General features: G+C 45.6%; 1 protein-coding gene across 1 annotated transcript in view; it reads right to left on the bottom strand.

Moving 5' to 3' along the window:
• Positions 1-14,158, bottom strand: part of LOC100605363 (guanylate cyclase 2G-like) — a 46,794-nt gene extending 32,636 nt beyond the window's left edge. Inside the window, 8 exon segments of the mRNA XM_004087604.2 lie at positions 99-247; positions 970-1,091; positions 2,485-2,620; positions 5,388-5,435; positions 5,438-5,531; positions 7,533-7,718; positions 11,423-11,755; positions 13,775-14,158. Coding sequence (XP_004087652.2) covers positions 99-247; positions 970-1,091; positions 2,485-2,620; positions 5,388-5,435; positions 5,438-5,531; positions 7,533-7,718; positions 11,423-11,755; positions 13,775-14,158 — 1,452 coding nt within the window.
• Positions 14,159-16,823: the final 2,665 nt, after the last annotated feature.

Raw genomic sequence — 16,823 nt, 5'->3', positions numbered from 1 at the left:
ATTAGCCTCTTGCTCTTATAAGCTCCTAGATGAGGTCCCTTCCACACATCTCCAGCAGTGACCAGGAAAGGGGACGTCTGGGTCACATATGGCCTCACCTTGTTCTGGGGAAGAATGGTGATATCATCAAAATTGATTTGCCACCAGATGTCTTTGTTTTGCCTCTGCATCCTTAAAATCAGACCTATGATGGCAGCTCCCAAGACAGGAATGAGGATCATCATTGTGAGAAGCACAGCAGTCACGCCTGGAGGGTAGAGGCATATTACCCAGGCCTTGCCCAAGAGCAGTAGCAAGTACATCCCTGCCCAGCTGGGCCCGGCCAAGCAGGCTCCTCAAAGGCTGTCCTCTGGAAGGTCTGGGGTAGAACCCACAAAGTCTACTCTGACTTGTCTCTTCCAGGAATTCTTCCCTGACTACCACTCTAGTTTCCATTGGAACTGCATTCACCGCCCCCTTTGTATAGAAAGTTCCACTGCAGAGACATGATAATGATGACTTCTAACTCCACCAGCAGTGTTTACAAAACATTTACTGTGTGTTCTCCTTAGGGTGGTTCTCTAGGCATGATCCATCTAATTCCAAGGCTGGGCTTCTAACCACTGGGGCACACTCCCCTGCCCAGACTCTTGTAACCTCCCTAGAGGTGAACTTTCTGAGACTTAAATCTCAGGAGCCAGTTTCCCTTAGAGCAGTGATTCTCCACAGGGGAAGAAGGTGATGTTGCCTCCTAGGGGATATTTGGCCATGTCTGGAGACATTTCTCATTGCTCCAACTAGAAGGCTGCTACAGGCATCTGTGGGTAGAGGCCAGGGATGCTGCTAAACATCTTACAATATACAGGGATGCATGACTTGAAATGCCAGCCTCACCATACACAAAAATTATCTGGCCCAAAATGTCAATAGTGCTGCCTGCCATACAGAGACCCTACTATAGAAAGTCTTTCCCTGCTACCTTCACCAAACAGCCATACTTACCCCTAAAAGCAGGCTCAGTTTCACAGAGCTCATTATAAAATCCACAGCCAGGTCTGTCTTCAGGAAGGGAGCCATGGGGCCAGGTCATATTGGAGAAATTCCCTGTGGGTCTTTAAAAAAAAAAGTAAAGGTCAGTGTCAGCTCAATTTATTCTATTTGACTCTCTACCTCATGTACAGCAGAGACAATGGAAAAATGCATGTTATTTGCAAAACTCGGGCCTTGGTCTCTCAATTCAAACTTCTGTCCAGTTTGCCCAACTCTCCTACGCTCTTCAAATCCAGCCTTCAGGTAATCTCATTCAAGGAAGGCAGTATCTTTTTGCTGTTGAAATAGCTTCCTCAATCTTTTGACTTAAACCATGTCTCTTTTGGTTTAAAAGATGACATGCCAAGTCAATGTTGCTGGGACTTTCACCTGTGTTTGACGTAGACAAATCTTGTTATATAGCAGCTTGACATTTCACAGAACACAACATCTCCTCCTACGTGGAGTGTGCCTGTTCTGACAATACTAAAGACCTGGTTTGCCATGGTTACTTTGTTTTCTGGCCCATTTTGATCCATTAAAATTCCGTAAGAGAAGGGGAGAAAAAAGCCTCAAGTTGGCTGGGTGTGGTAGCTCACGCCTGTAATCCCAGCACTTTGGGAGGCTGAGGTGGGTGGATCACCTGAGGTGAGGAGTTCAAGACCAGCCTGGCCAACATGGTGAAACCCTGTCTCTACTAAAAATACAAAAATTAGCTGAGCGCAGCAGCACGCACCTGTAATACCAGCTACTCAGGAGGCTGAGGCACGAGAATCACTTGAACTTGGGAGGCAGTGGTTGGAGTGAGCCCAGATTGTGCCACTCTACTCCAGCCTGGGCAACAGAGCAAGACTGTCTAAAAATTTAAAAAGCCTCAAGTTGAATCTGGATTGGAAGTAGTGGCAGTGGGGGTGAGTGGAAACTGAATTACATTTTAGGTTTCCTTTTAGTTTTCTCATTGATTTGTAGCTGAAAGAACAAAAACAAAGTGTGTGTGTGTGTGTGTGTTTTTTTTTTTCTCCCCAGGGATTCCTGGGTTCTGGGAACCCAGGATGGTGTTCTGGTTGCTGGTGTCCAAATGTGTCTGGGAGTCAGGCTGTCTAGGTGAGCCATTTCGGGGACCGCAAACACATCCCTTCAGGGACGCTGTGCTCTACCACCCTCTCTGGGCCCAGGGCCTCTCCCCTAGACCATGGGACCACTGGTTGGAGCAGCAGAGGAGAACAGGGCCCTGGTGGAGGTGCAGTTAGTGGGTACTCTGTTCTACACTGAAATCTGAAATGGTCAAGCCATATCCTCAGTCAAGGGAATAAAATCACCTTAAAGGCCCAAAGTCTATCTTCATGAATTCTAAGAGCACCAGGCTACTTGGGGGATTCTAGGGACTGGATCCCAAACTGGCCTTCCCGGGGCCCTCCTCTTCCTATGTCTCTTTCCATAGCACAATCTACACTTGCAGAAATTTCCTGCCAGTACCTGATTACTTTCTGATAACTGTCATAATGAAGAAAAGGAAGAAAAAGCGGCCCATTTTCAGACTTCTGTAGGGCACAGACAGAGTAATCCATGTGCCTTTCTCCCTGGGCATCCACAAACACAGGGCCGGTGATTCCTAGAAACAGAAGAGATTGCACAAGGTCAGGAGAGGGAGAGCAACACGTGGCTCAAAATGCCAGCCTGCCCCAACTCAAATCAACAGAATCCCCTTCCCCAACAGCCATTAAAAACCAGACACAGGGTTTCTGCCATTTCAGTGAATCTGAGACAGGGTCAATGGGGACCAGCAAAGGGAAGAAGATAGTTCAGAGATGGCATCCTGTTAGGGCTAAAGGGCCACATAGGGCAGGCAGTTGTATTTTCTCAGGCCCACACTGGGGAAGCTCATCCAGCACTTAAAAAAAAAAAGTTTGTTTCCAGTTAATTTCACTTAAAACCTCAGATTTATGCTTCCTTTGAACAATCAGATGTGACAACATGTCAGCAGTTGTCTGGGGCCGAGGGACAGCTGCTTCCTCCAGTTCCTCCCATCTTCCTCCCCTGACCCCACCCACCCCACGCCTCCATGCTGCCAGGCCCTGGGGCACAAGTTTGCAATCTCTGTTCTCATGGCGGCCCCTTCCCTCCTGGTCTGGGTGCAGAGGCCTTGCAGGCCCTTTGCAGAGGCTTGGTGCAGAGGCTTTACAGGGCCTGCTGCTCTGTTGTTATTTCTTAGGATGTGCTTAACTCCACTCCTGAAGGAACGCATCTTGGAAGCACAGCTTCACTTGAAGCACATCTCCTTCACACCCCAAAGTAGTACATAGGCTCTGACAAAGGACTTATTGCTGATTTTGTCCCACAGGGGACAGGACACAAAATTACCACTGATAAAGCACCTAATAAGTGCTGGGCACTGCAGGTGGTGTTGACTTCCCATGTCTAATCCTAATTAACCCTTCAGAAGGGGCACCATCATCTGCTCCCAACAAGCAAAACTTGGAGGCATGAACTCCTCAAGTCTTCCTGCCAGGGCCAGGAAGAGGCACAGCTGGTACACAAACCCAGGCCTATCAGGCCCCAAGTGCCATGTTCTTTCCAGCATGCCACACTGCCTTTCTGCATACATATCCGTGGGCATCCTGAATGTGGGTATTGAGCCCGAGGTTTGCACGGGAAAGGCCAGAGCTCCTGCGACAACCAAGGCCACTGCTTTCAGTGTGCATTACTTTCACTGAGCCAAAGCCAGTGGGGTTGGGGGATTCTGCTCCCTAACTCAACCTCCTAGAAGAGGCCTTCCTTCTGGAATGGTGCAAAAGCCCTTTGGCACTGGCCAATGGAGTGGTTGCCACCATGTGGCAGAAATGAACACATGAACCAGAGACAAATACTCCAGTTCTGCCAAGGCTAGTCCTGTAGCCCATAAGGGAACAGAAGCCAGTTTGGAAGGGGTGAGGAGGGCCCTTTGGTCATGAGTCCCTGAATGGGGCCCACAGGCCCCAGAACCAAAGTGGGATGACTCAGGCTCTTAAAGGGTCTCACTGCTCTTCACAACCTCCCCTCATTCCAGCATGAAGAATTTCTAAAACCACAGGAGAGAGGAATTAATTGATCTCGCAGATGGGATTAAACTGAGAGCAGAAAGAAGGATCCCCCCTTGTGACCTCTCTCTTTTTTAAGCAAATGCTTTAGAGTCTGAAAGGAAAGAAGAGAGAGAAGTTGGTGAATATTTCCACTTGCAAAAGGCATTAATAGGGTAAATGTGACCTGCTTCTATGAAAACTCCAAAGAGCAGGCTTTGGCTGCTGTCTTGAAATTTTCAGACAAATTTTAGGTAATAATTTACTGAGTGATAAGCCAAAGCAAGGATAAAAATAGTGACCATTTGGCTAGGCACAGTGGCTCACACCTATGATCCCGGCACTTTGAGACACCGAGGTGGGAGGATCCCTTGAGCCCAGGAGTTTAAGACCAACCTGGGTGACAGAGCAAGACCCTGTCTCAAAAGAAAAAAAAAAAGAACCTACTATTTAATGAGCACATACTACGTGCCAGGTGCATGTCATATTCTCATTACTCCTGTGTTACAGGATAGCAAAGAACATGAGCCCTGGAGAAGGCAGGCTTGATTTTGAATCCTGGCTCCACCATCTAATAACTTTGTGACCTTAGACAAGGTACATAACCTCTGTAACCTCGGTTTACTCACCTGAATAATATAGATAGAAATAGTACCTGCCTTATGGGCTGTGTGAGGATTCAATTAGGTAATAGAAGCTCTTAGCACTTGGCCTAGTGTAAAGTAAACCCTCCCTAAATGCCAGTTATTATTATTTCTGCATGTGGTAGCAGGTGTTATCCCTATCTTACAAGTGAGAAAACTAGAACAAGAAAGATCAAAGCAGTTGGTCAGCTGAGTGTGATTTGAAAGCAGTTCACTCCCCAGCCTATACTCATCCCCACCAGGAAAGCAAGAATGAGACTACAACCCATCTTTAGAAGTCTGTGGTGCCAGGGCCCCCATCACAGAGGCTGCAGATGGGAAGTGACCCCTGGAGACAGGTCTCACAGTTCTGAATTTTATTCATGATGGACTCAGTTTGAATGGAACTGCGGGGGAGAATTCCCTGGGGGAAAGGGGATAAGGTGCCCAGCAGCCTCCTCTCCTGGTCTGGGCAGGCTCTGGCCAGAAGGATGAGTGAACTGTGGGAGCTGGGAGGTGTTAACCTCAACTACGCTTACAGAAGGAAGACTGGAATCCCCACAAGAAAGATGAATTCTGGAGTTCAGAGTGAGGCAGGCCCTGAAAGAGGCCTTTAATTACATGCCCAAGATCTCAAAGCCCCCACCGACTGGAGACGCAGGTCTGAGTGTAGAACACCCCCCAGCAGTAAGCCACCTACCCTGCACTGTGGTCCGACTGGAACCCTTCAGAGCGCTGACCAGCTGCCACCGTCCTGGAAGTCGCCTCCAGCCTTTACCACCTGCTTCACGGTCTCAGCATAGAACAGGACGGCGTCGTGAAGGTAGGCAGAGTAAGGACTCACCTTCAATAAGACAAGCAAAGCAGGGTCTCAAGAGGTTCATGGCCTCTTGAGTCACCATCCAGCACTAAGTTAGGAGGAATCTCTGTTCCATTCGCCTGACAGTGGCACACAGCACTTTCTTCCCCCATCCCACAGAGCAGAGGGCCCAGCACATGCCTGCGCCTGCGCTGTAAAACCCAGACGTCGCAGTCTTCATTTTCTTTCTGAATGCTGCGTTTCCCAATTAGATCTTCTGATCCTTCAGGGACGCTCTTCAGGCCACAGGTGGGAGGGAGCATGGTTCCAGGGAAAGGGAGTACATGTTGGAACTAGACCAGCTCAGCTCCCTTCTGGCTGTGAGTCCCGGGGTAAGTTCCATAGCCTCTCTGAATCTCAGCTCACTCATTTATAAAATGAGGATAGGTCGGGCGCGTTGGCTCACGCCTGTAATCCCAGCACTTTGGGAGGCCAAGGCGGGCGGATCACGAGGTCAGGAGTTCGAGACCAGCCTGGCCAACATAGTGAACCCCCATCTTTACTAAAAATACAAAAATTAGCCGGGCGTGGTGGCAGGTGCCTGTAATCTCAGCTACTCAGGAGGCTGAGGCAGGAAAATCACTTGAACCTGGGAGGTGGAGGTTGCTGTGAGCTGAGATTGCACCACTGCACTCCAGCCTAGGCGACAGAGCAAGACTCCATCTCAAAAAAAAAAAAAAAAAAATGGGGATAAAACCGCTGTTGGGTTGAATGTGACAATAGTTAAATGAGGCATAATAGGTAAACTACCCACTGCAGTCCCTGACCCTTACTAGGTCTTCAGGACGTGATGTTTTCTATTAGGCAGTCAAGGAAAATACAAGTGCCTACTAAGTGCCAGGCACTGTTCTCCCAACAGTACTAGGTACAAAGCTGACACTTAGTAGATTGTTACTCAAATATTCTTTAATTGGTTATCTTGTCTTATATCGGCCCCCTCATTTCTAATCAAACTCCTTGTTGTCAGTGGCCCGTGGTCAACTTAGGGCTTCAGCTTGGCCCCACACTGGAAGTAGCTCCAGCTCTGGACAAAGGTCTCTCTTCAAAAAATTCTCTGTGAAAGCCAGACACTGCCTCATCACACATATACTGGGATTACCACAGGCGGACCCTCTCTCTCCTGACCATCTCCTCCCTTTTCCAGCCCGTCTGCTGGCCCTGACCTGTCCTAGCTCCACATCTCTGACCACTCCATCCTAGGTCTAGGTCCTGGCATGCTCCTGGGGAAGGAAATTGACATGGTCTGGGTACCCATTAATATCTGTTCTGGGCCAGGCACAGTGGCTCACACTTGTCATTCTAGCACTTTGGGAGGCCAAGTCAGAAGGATTGCTTGAGCCCAAGAGTTCAAGAGCTGCCTCGGCAACACAGGGAAATCACATCTCTACAAAAAAATTTTTTTTTAATTATCAAGACATGATGGCATGTGTCTGTATTGCCAGCTACTTAGGAGGCTTAAGTGGGAGGATGGCTTGAGCCCAGGAAGTCGAGGATGTAGTGAGCATGATTGCACCACTGCACTCTAGCCTGGGTGACACAGCGAGACCTTCCCTCAAAAGAAGAAGATATATGCTTTGCTTCTTCCATAGGGGACAATGTTACTAAATACACAACACCACAGCCTAGGAGATAGATGCCATTATCAGTCCCACTTCACAGACGAAGAGACCGAGGTGTAGGGAGGTTAAGCAATTCACTACAAGGTCCTACAGTTAGCAAATAGCAGCAGTAGGATGGGGGCATAGGACTCTGCTCCAAACGCCTTTCACCGAGTAACCTCTGAGGTATAAATTCACAAGAGAGCATCAAACTGCTGTTTATTTTGGGCATGGAAGATGGGGAAGTGCATGTGTGTGTGCACCTGCATGTGTGTAAGGCGGGTAGGGAGAGATGAGGAGAAATAAGAGGGAGAAATGCAAAAGCCAAACACAAACATGATCAAAGAAGGGGACGAGGGAGCCTGAGCTGGAAGACCCGGCATCAGACCTGCTCCTCCCAAGACATGGTGCTGCGGAAGGGCGGCCTCCTCAGTGTTTGGTAGACTTGTTTCCAAAAGCCTTTGTCTCCACGGCCTTTTCTGTAGTAGCTGAGGGCGATGAGAAGCACTGACCCATACACCTTTGGGAGGTGCATCATTTTCTGACTTGTCAGTACTTCCTTCCAAAAACGGTCCTAAAAAGTAATGAAATAAATGCTGTCATTCGGTAGGAAATGCCTTGGCAAGGGCACTGCGTGTAACGCAGTATTTAATTTGAACCACTACATTCTAATTCCTGGAAACACAGTGATTCCAGAAGGCCTGCAATACAAGGTCCACGTTCTCTAGCTGGCATATAAGCAGTGGAAGGAAAGCCACAAATAAAAAGTAAAAATGTATCTGGTGCATACAGCTGCTAAGATGCAGAAAGGTTACCTACTAACAATGATTGCAAAAACTTAAAAAGCTTGAGACTACAGATTCTTGCTTTATTTTTATTTTTTTGTTTGTGGCATTAAATGTTTTAATGCCATTATAATCTATATTACTATTATGAATAGTATATACCCACTCATTATATATATGTGTATGTATGTATACATATATATGACATCACACACTCACACACATATATATATGATATCATACCATAATGTTCTGCAGCTTGATTTTTTTCCACCTAAACCTATACTGGGAATACTTTCATAAAATAGATTTATGTTAGTCTTTCATGAAGCAGCATGAATTCAATTGTATAGACATTGGTGTATTCTTAGTTCTACCTTCTTTCTGCCACTACACACCAGTTGGAACTGGATGATCAAGGTGTTGGAGAAAGCCAACAGGGGAGCTGAAAAGTTTCCCTGCCAAAACTGAATGTGGTCCATCCTCTCCTCTCATCTGCCTGAAGGCAGAGATGAGGGGAACAGGGAAGAGAAAGGGAGGTGGTCACAGTGGAAATCTAAGGTAAGAGAGTGTTCTAGAAAGTCTGGCATGCCTTTAGGATTCCAGCTCACCACCCAAAAAAATCTGAGATGCTTTTGTGGATCTGAAAGACTTCATGATAAAGAAGGAAAAATCTGGGACATTACTATATATCTCCCTTTATTTTCTTCTGTCCTATTTCAGCTTCTTGTGATATTTTTTAAAAGCTTATTTTAGAAAGATAAAACTGCTAGAAAAATAATGCACCGTGTCCATAGGAAAAGGCAAGTGGCTTTTGTAGATGCCTGTTGTGTAAGATGCTTACAAGCACAGACACAATAGCCCTGTGAGGCAGATACTACGTGCATTATTTCCATGCGTCAGTGCACTTGATGAGAGGTAGAAAAGGAGCCCAGACCACCTGGGTTTGAATGCTGGCTCTCCCTCATACCAGTTGGATGGCCTTGGGCAAGTTTTGGCACCTCTCTGAACCTGTTTCCTCTTCTTTAAAATAAGGATGATAAAAGTGAGAGGTGACAACGTGCTAGCAGCCCTCACTGGCTCTTGGCGCCTTCTCCGCCTCAGCGTCCACTCTGGCGGCACTTGAGGAGCCCTTCAGCCCGCCGCTGCACTGTGGGAGCCCGTCTCTGTGCTGGCCGGGGCCGGAGCCAGCTCCCTCTGCTGGGGGGCAGGTGTGGAGGGAGAGTCGCAGGCGAGAACCGGGACTGCTAGCCGTGCTCCTCGGCCAGCGCGAGTTCTGGGTGGGGGTGGGCCCCGCACTCGGAGCTCCTGCCGGCGCCGCCAGCCTCGGGCAGTGAGAGGCTTAGCACCCGGGCCAGCAGCTATGGAGGGTTCACCAGGTCCCCCAGCACTGCTGGCCCGTCCGTGCCCCGCTCGAATTCTCACAGTGCCTCAGCTGCCTCCCCACGGGGAACAGCTCGGGACCTGCAGCCGCCATGCCTGAATCCCCCCACCCCCAACAGGTGGGCTCCCGTGCCGCCCCAGCCCCAGCTCCCCCCTCCCCCAAGGGTGCCACCCATCGACCACCCAAGGGCAGAGGAGAGCGGGTACGTGGCTCGGGACTGGCGGGCAGCTCTGCAGGCGTGATCCACTAGGCGAAGTCAGCTGGGCTCCTGAGTTGGGTGGGCACTTGGAGAAGTTTTATGTCTAGCTAAAGGATTGTAAATGCACCAATCAGTACTCTGTGTCTAGCTCAAGGTTTGCAAATGCACCAATCAGTGCTCTGTGTCTAGCTAATATAGTGGGGACTTGGAGAAATTTTATGTCTAGCTAAAGGATTGTAAATGCACCAATCAGCACTCTGTGTCTAGCTCAAAGTTTGTAAACGCACCAATCAGCACCCTGTCAAAATGGACCAATTCTCTCTCTGTAAAATGCACCAATCCGCTCTCTGTAAAATGGACCAATCAGCAGGATGTGGGTAGGGTCAGATAAGGGAATAAAAGCAGGCTGCCCGAGCTAACAGCGGTAACCACTTGGTTTCCTTTATGTGCGGTTGAGGCTTTGTTGTTTTGCTGTTTGCGCTACATTTTGCTGTTGCTTGCTGGGTCCGTGTCGTTTTTATGAGGTGTAACACTCACCGCGAGGGTTTGCAGTTTCATTCTGAAGTTGCCGAGACCACGGACTCACTGGGAGTGATGAACAGTTCTAGTTGCGCCACCTGTAAGAGCTGTAACACTCACTGCGAAGGTCTGTAACTTCACTCCAGAAGCCAGCGAGACCTAAAACCTGTCTGAAAGAACAAAGAATTCCAGACACACTACCTTTAAGAACTGTAACACTCATTGTGAGGGTCTGCAGCTTCACTCCTGAAGTCAGTGAGACCACAAACCCACCAGAAGGAAGAAACTCCAGACACGTCTGAGCATGTGAATCCCAGCTACTTGAGAGCCTGAGGTGGGAGAATTGCTTGAACCTGGGAGGTGGAGGTTACAGTGAGCTGAGATCGTGGGGGCAACAGAGGGAGACTCCATCTCTAAATCAATTAATTAACACTCTGAGCTGAACCACTCTGGTCAATTTTTTTTGTCTTTTATAGGAGTGGGAAGGGTGGGGTGCATGCCTGTAATCCCAGCTCAAGGTTTGTAAACGCACCAATCAGCACCCTGTCAAAATGGACCAATTAGCTCTCTGTAAAATGGACCGGTATGTTGGTCTTTCAAGCTCTTTGTTAGAGATTCAACAGGGACACCGGGAGGTAGCTGTGGAAGAAAAAACAAGTGAGAACCACTTGTGCCTTAGAGTCCCGTATTAGCATCACAGGGTGGAGTGGGTGCAGGTGACACCTTAGGCCAAGGGAGTGGAAAACCCTAAAGTCTCAAGGCTGGAGAGAGTTCAGTTTATTTGAGGAATAGAAAGGAGTCAGTTGCTAATTCATGCTACAAAGTTGAGCCTTATAGGCATCACCACAAAAGTAATTGCTGTCATGTATTGACCAACTACTTGTCCAGACATGGTGCTAAGCACTTTACAAGCATAACCTTATTTAATCCTCCCCTTTCTGTGACATAGGTGGGATGGTTGTCTCCATTTTATAAAAAAGATACTTGAGACACAGAGAGGTTAAGGTACTTACCCAAGGAGGACACAGCTAAAATGTCAGAGACTGGATTCAAACCTAGGTCTGTCAGTCTGCAGAGCCCATGCTGTAAACAAATAGTGAAGTCCAGGACCCAGCCCACCTGGAAGATGCTTCTAGAACTTGCTCTGTGTATCATAACACTGTAGCATGTGGGGTTTTACTTTACACCAAAAAAAAAAAAACAATATTTTGTTAGTGATGTCAAGCAATAAAGGAAATTGCTTTTATATATTATTAATTTTGTACCTTGTTTCCATCTGCTTTTACACTCATAGAAAAGTGAAGAGTGTTTTGGGTTTTTTTTTTTTTTTCAAATCTGCTTGTCCCATTTTTCTCTCCAAATAAAAGCAACAGAAGACTTTTCTATTTAACCCTGGCAATTGATGATATCCTGCAAAGATGCACTTGAAGAAGGACTAGACTATTGTTGGTGTATCTCCTGCTGGCAGTGATGATAAAATGGGATTTGAGTTCATTCTCTACAACCCTCCACAATTCATCCACTCCATCCCAGGAGGAAGCCCCATAGTAGCCTCCAAACATCCCAAAGTGTTTCCAGCCCAGGTACTGGAGACTTTTCTGGAGCACATCACCAGTGTCCTGCTTGGGTGGCACAAGTTTCACACAGGTGTCACACAGTTTTGTGGTTTGTCCAACAAAGTCAAACATGGGGATGTTCCACTCAGAGGCCAGCAAACTGATAACCTTGAAAATAACCCAAAGGATGTCTTTGTATAATTGAGTTTATGTACACGCAAACCCCAGTGTAAGACATCTGCATAAACCTCAGATTCTGTGAGTCTATGGGTCATACTGGGCTCTCGCTTTTGTAATGTTGATGACAACGTCGGCCTCAGAGAACAAAGATAACGAAAGCGAGCATTAATTGAGCACTTACTATGTGCCGAGCACTCTAAGAGCTTACATGTGTCATTTCAACTTTCACAACATTTCTAGGTATCATTACCCCCTTTTTAAGATAAAACAGGAAGCTAGAGATGTAAGTTACATAGCTAGCAAATAGTGGAGCATGGTTGGAAATCAGGTAATATGGTTCCACGGCCCACACTCACAGCTACTCATTCTCTCTTTCTTAATTTCTCCTTTATTCATTTTTCATTCATTTTAATTAGGGGCCTATCACATACAAAAAACTTTGGAGACCTTGCTCTTGAAGGAGCTCATGGTTTATTACAGGAAACAAGGTATATAAAAAATTGCTTTAAAGTTAAATATATTCTTTAAGATGTATAGATAATATATAGGCATTTAGAGAAGTAAACAATTACTTTTGATTGGGGAATTAGGGATATGGAGGGCAGAGGTGAAAGGATAAAGGCTCCATGACATTTGATATTAACTCTTAGGTAGCCCTTGAACAGATAGAAATGTGTCAGATGGGGAATTCCAGGAGAGAATAGGTCAAATTTAAATGTAAACTTAATTCTGCAGCTCTAACTAATGATAGTTCTGCAATATTGTTGAGAGTAAGACCTGTGCTGCTCCTTCCTGTTCACCTTTTGCATCAACACTTTTCAGGTGACATGATACCCAAGGACACCAACAAAGTTCATCCCAACAACCAAATAAATACAAGTCATTCATTTCCCTCTCATTTTCTTGCTGTAGGTAAGGTAGGCTGCCATACTTGATTCTTTCTCATTTACTTGCATTATCACTGATTAATTTATTATACACACCAAAGAAAAGCCTACTCAAACAACTGATAGTTTTCTATTTAAAACCAAGCATTTGTTTCTTCTTCTTCTTCTTCTTCTTTTTTTTTTTTTTTTTTTTTTGAGACGAAGTCTTGCTCTGTCACCCAGGCTGGAGTGCAGTGGTGCAATCTCGGCTCACTGCATGCTCTGCCTCCGGGTTCACGCCATTCTTTTGCCTCAGCCTCCCGAGTAGCTAGGACTACAGGCGCCCGCCACCACACCTGGCTAATTTTTTGTATTTTTTTTTTTTTTTTTAGTAGAGACGGAGTTTCACCGTGTTAGCCACGATGGTCTCGATCTCCTCATCTCGTGATCTGTCTGCCTCGGCCTCCCAAAGTGCTGGGATTACGGGCGTGAGCCACTGTGCCCGGCTGCATTTGTTTCTTCTTAATTTTCCTAAGCCTTGTAGCTTAGGAACATGAGAGTGAACTATAAGAGTCTATACACAATAGCATCAAGTTCAGACAATCAACAAGAGGAGGAAGAGGTTAGGTGAATAAACAATTATTGATTTGAAAGGCTTTCTGGCCAGATGTGGTGGCTAACGCCTGTAATCCCAGCACTTGAGGAGGCCGAGACTGGTGGATCACCTGAGGTCAGGAGTTCGAGACCAGCCTGGACAACATAGTGAAATCCTGTCTCTACTAAAAGCATGGTGGGACACTCCTGTAATCCCAGCTACTCGGGAGGCTGAGGTGGGAGAATCGCTTAAACTTGGGAGGCAGAGGCTGCAGTGAGCCAAGATCATGCCACTGCACTCCAGCCTGGACAACAGAGCAATACTCCATCTCAAAAAAAGAAAGAAAGAAAGGCTTTCTTTAAAGAGAATGTTAACTCTTCTAATTACATTGTCTAATTGCATCTCAAAAATGATATTCAAGATCTACACAGTTATTGTTATAATAACGTGATCCTTGTCAGGAGATTACTCAAATCTGTACCATCATCTTGAAGGCCACCCCTTCCAATGAAAACTTAAAGTTTCCAGAGGCTATATATACTCTACCTCAGCTGCTTCTGGGCATGCTGGTCCAAACAGGGCAGAAATCTGTTCTCTCTGGACCTGGTTGTTGAAAATAGCAAGAGACTCCTTGGTGCTGCAGGCTGAGTTGGTTTAAGTGAACTCCCAGCTGAAATTTCCAAGGTCCACTACCTCTGAGTTGACCTTGTCCATGGCAATCTGGAGGCCTGCACCCAGTCTTTGCATGCTGAATGGATGGGAGATGTTCCAGGGGGCCTGGAAGCCTACAGTGAGTTTAGCAGCCCCAAGGCAAGTCACCAGCACACTGGCAAAGAGCATCAGAACTAGTGTTGGGCAGTCAGCATGGCATTCAATTCCTGAACAGAGCCCAGACTCAACTGGGGCCTCAAGACATGGTTTGAGAGCCATGGATGGCATGTAACACCTGTGTCACTGCAGAACTGTGAGAGGCTCAGCCTCCTGATTACTCATGCCTGGAACTTATATGACAGTGTAGAGTTCTCTGAGGATCACAGCTTGCTTTCTATTCAGTGCCATTAATTAACCAAAACTCTCCCTTCTCAGAGTCTGTCTTAATACCATCTAGAAGCAGCAGTCTTGCAGAAGGAGGCCAAGGCGGCTAGTCAGCAGGGCCATGGTGATTGATCCAGTGACATCTCTGACAAACTTCACATTCCTGGGCAAGTCACATGACCCCTCTGTCCCTCTCCACAGTAAAATAAGAACCACTGATATGACTCAAATGGAGTCAGATGGCCCAGGCTGGAATTCTGACTCCATCACATGTTAGTTGAGTGACCTAGAACATATTACTTCCCCTTTCTATGCCTTAATCTCCTGCTCTGTAAAACAGGGATAAAACTGTAATGAGGTCTTCCCCAAAGTGATATGGTAAAGATTAAAACAGATCATACAAGACTAGCCCTTGGCAAAATACCTGGGCAAAGAGAGCCAGTCCATCAGTGTTAGATTTGACAATGGTGTTGATGATGATGATGATTGCAGTAATAGTGATAATAATTATCATTTGCTGATTCCATCTTCTAGGAAATTTTTATGAAATAACTAAGCTTATGGCTATAAGGTTTACTGAAAGGTTGGCACAGTCTGTATCCCTCACCCAGGCCTTCAGGGCGCTTGAGATTGGTTATTGATGCATGAAATACTAACCCTCCCTCTACACAGTCAGGGCAAGGAGCTGGGGGCAGCTCTCAATTGTCTGAAATATCACAGGGATGACAGGACCCTTGGGAAGCCATTGCTACTCCCAAGTAAGATGGCCTAGCTATTAGCCAGGAAAATCCACATGAATATAAAGGGTTGAATTCCCACCTACTGTGGGCTTGCTTTCTGATTACTCTGGCAGGGAAGGGGCTGGCATCTTACGTTCATCTCAGGATTATGTGAGCACAGTTGACTTGCTATGAGTCTCAAGGCTTGATCTAAGGACCACCTACATCAGTCTTTCCTGATGGTTAGAAATGAAGATTCCAGGGCTTCACTCCAGACCCTCTGAACCAGAATGTTTTGAGGTTGCTCTGGGAATCCATGTTTAACAGATCCTCATATATCCGTAAGTACACTAAAGTATGAGAACCCCTGGCAGTCTGAAGTGAGAAAAGGGAAAGAATAGCCAATAGCTATTCTCTACTTATCTTCCTTGAGTAGCAAGCCCCCAGGATGGAATTAAGGAGCCTTAGCTTTGGCCTATCTCAGAGGGCCATTTCTAAACCCATGGATTAGGGGAGTTGCTTTTCTCCAAACCAAATTCATCATAACTGTTTCTTCACTGACCTGCAGTTTCTCTCTGTCCTCTGCTAGGATAGCTTGGAGTCAATTTGCAAAATCATCTGAGTCCAAAAACTCGTGGAACCATAAGCAAAGTGCCATGAATCTTTTTTGGCTCAGATGCTTACTAGCGTACATGATGTTGGACAAGTCAGTTAAATCTGTGCCTCAGTTTCCTGAATGTCAAAATGAGCAGAGTAACACTCCTCCTGGAAGGATGTTATAAAGATACTGTGAGATTGCATGATTACTTAGAATGGCGCCTAACATTTATTAGGAATCAATAATGGAATTCTGTTAACAGCTGTGTCATTGCACATGTCGTGATCTCAAAACTAGGACACTGGAAACAATATGTTATCTATGTACTTTTTGTTCCCTCCCCCACCTTCCATATGTATACTCTCTTTGATTTGTATTCCCACACTGGGTAATTTCTGATTCTTTGTGTTTACAGATTGCCTTTGTCCTGAGAATCTTTGAGCCAGGTGACTGTGTGTGTCCTTTTTGGATCCTAACATCCAGCACAGTATTAGGCCTCTAGACATGCAAATTAATGTTAATCATAACAAGTATAAGTATTTTGTATTCATAAATGCTTACAAGTGAGCATGGTCAAAACCAGAAGAAAATACCGATGATGTTCAGTGTTGTTGTGAGTTTAAGAAACAGACATACACTGGCTGGTAGGAATGTTCATTAATAGCAGTTCTTCAATATGCACCAAACCTTAGAGTGTGTGCATATTGGACTCAAAATTCTATATTTGGGGGATTTATTACAAATAAAATCATATGATCAGATTTAAACAGAGTGTTATTTCTAACAGTCAAAATTCAGACACAAGCTTCATTGTCCAACAGACAGACCAGGATAAATAACATGTAGTGAATTCATATGACTGAGTGGCATGCAATCACTAAAAATAATATTATATATATAAATATATATATTTATATTTATATAACATATATTTCTATATATAATTATATATTTATATTATTATATGTATATTTATATATATATATATATTCCTGGGGGCCCTGCTGGGTGATGACAGCAAATTTCTCTTCAGTTCGGGCTTACAGGTTCCTAATGGGAACATTCCTGAAGGCAGAGCACACTGTGTACTCACTATTCCAGAAATAAGAGCAAGTAAACGTGGCTGTGACCTGTCAGGGTGTGAACTGCAAACATATATAAATATGTATCTATATATAAATTTATATATAGATAAATATAGTATATATAAATTTATATATAGATATCTATATATAAATTTATA

The sequence above is a fragment of the Nomascus leucogenys genome, chromosome 3, assembly GCF_006542625.1.
Source record: "Nomascus leucogenys isolate Asia chromosome 3, Asia_NLE_v1, whole genome shotgun sequence".
Lineage (NCBI taxonomy): Eukaryota > Metazoa > Chordata > Mammalia > Primates > Hylobatidae > Nomascus > Nomascus leucogenys.
Note: the sequence above shows the minus strand (reverse complement) of the source record. Positions and strands in the feature narration are given on the sequence as shown.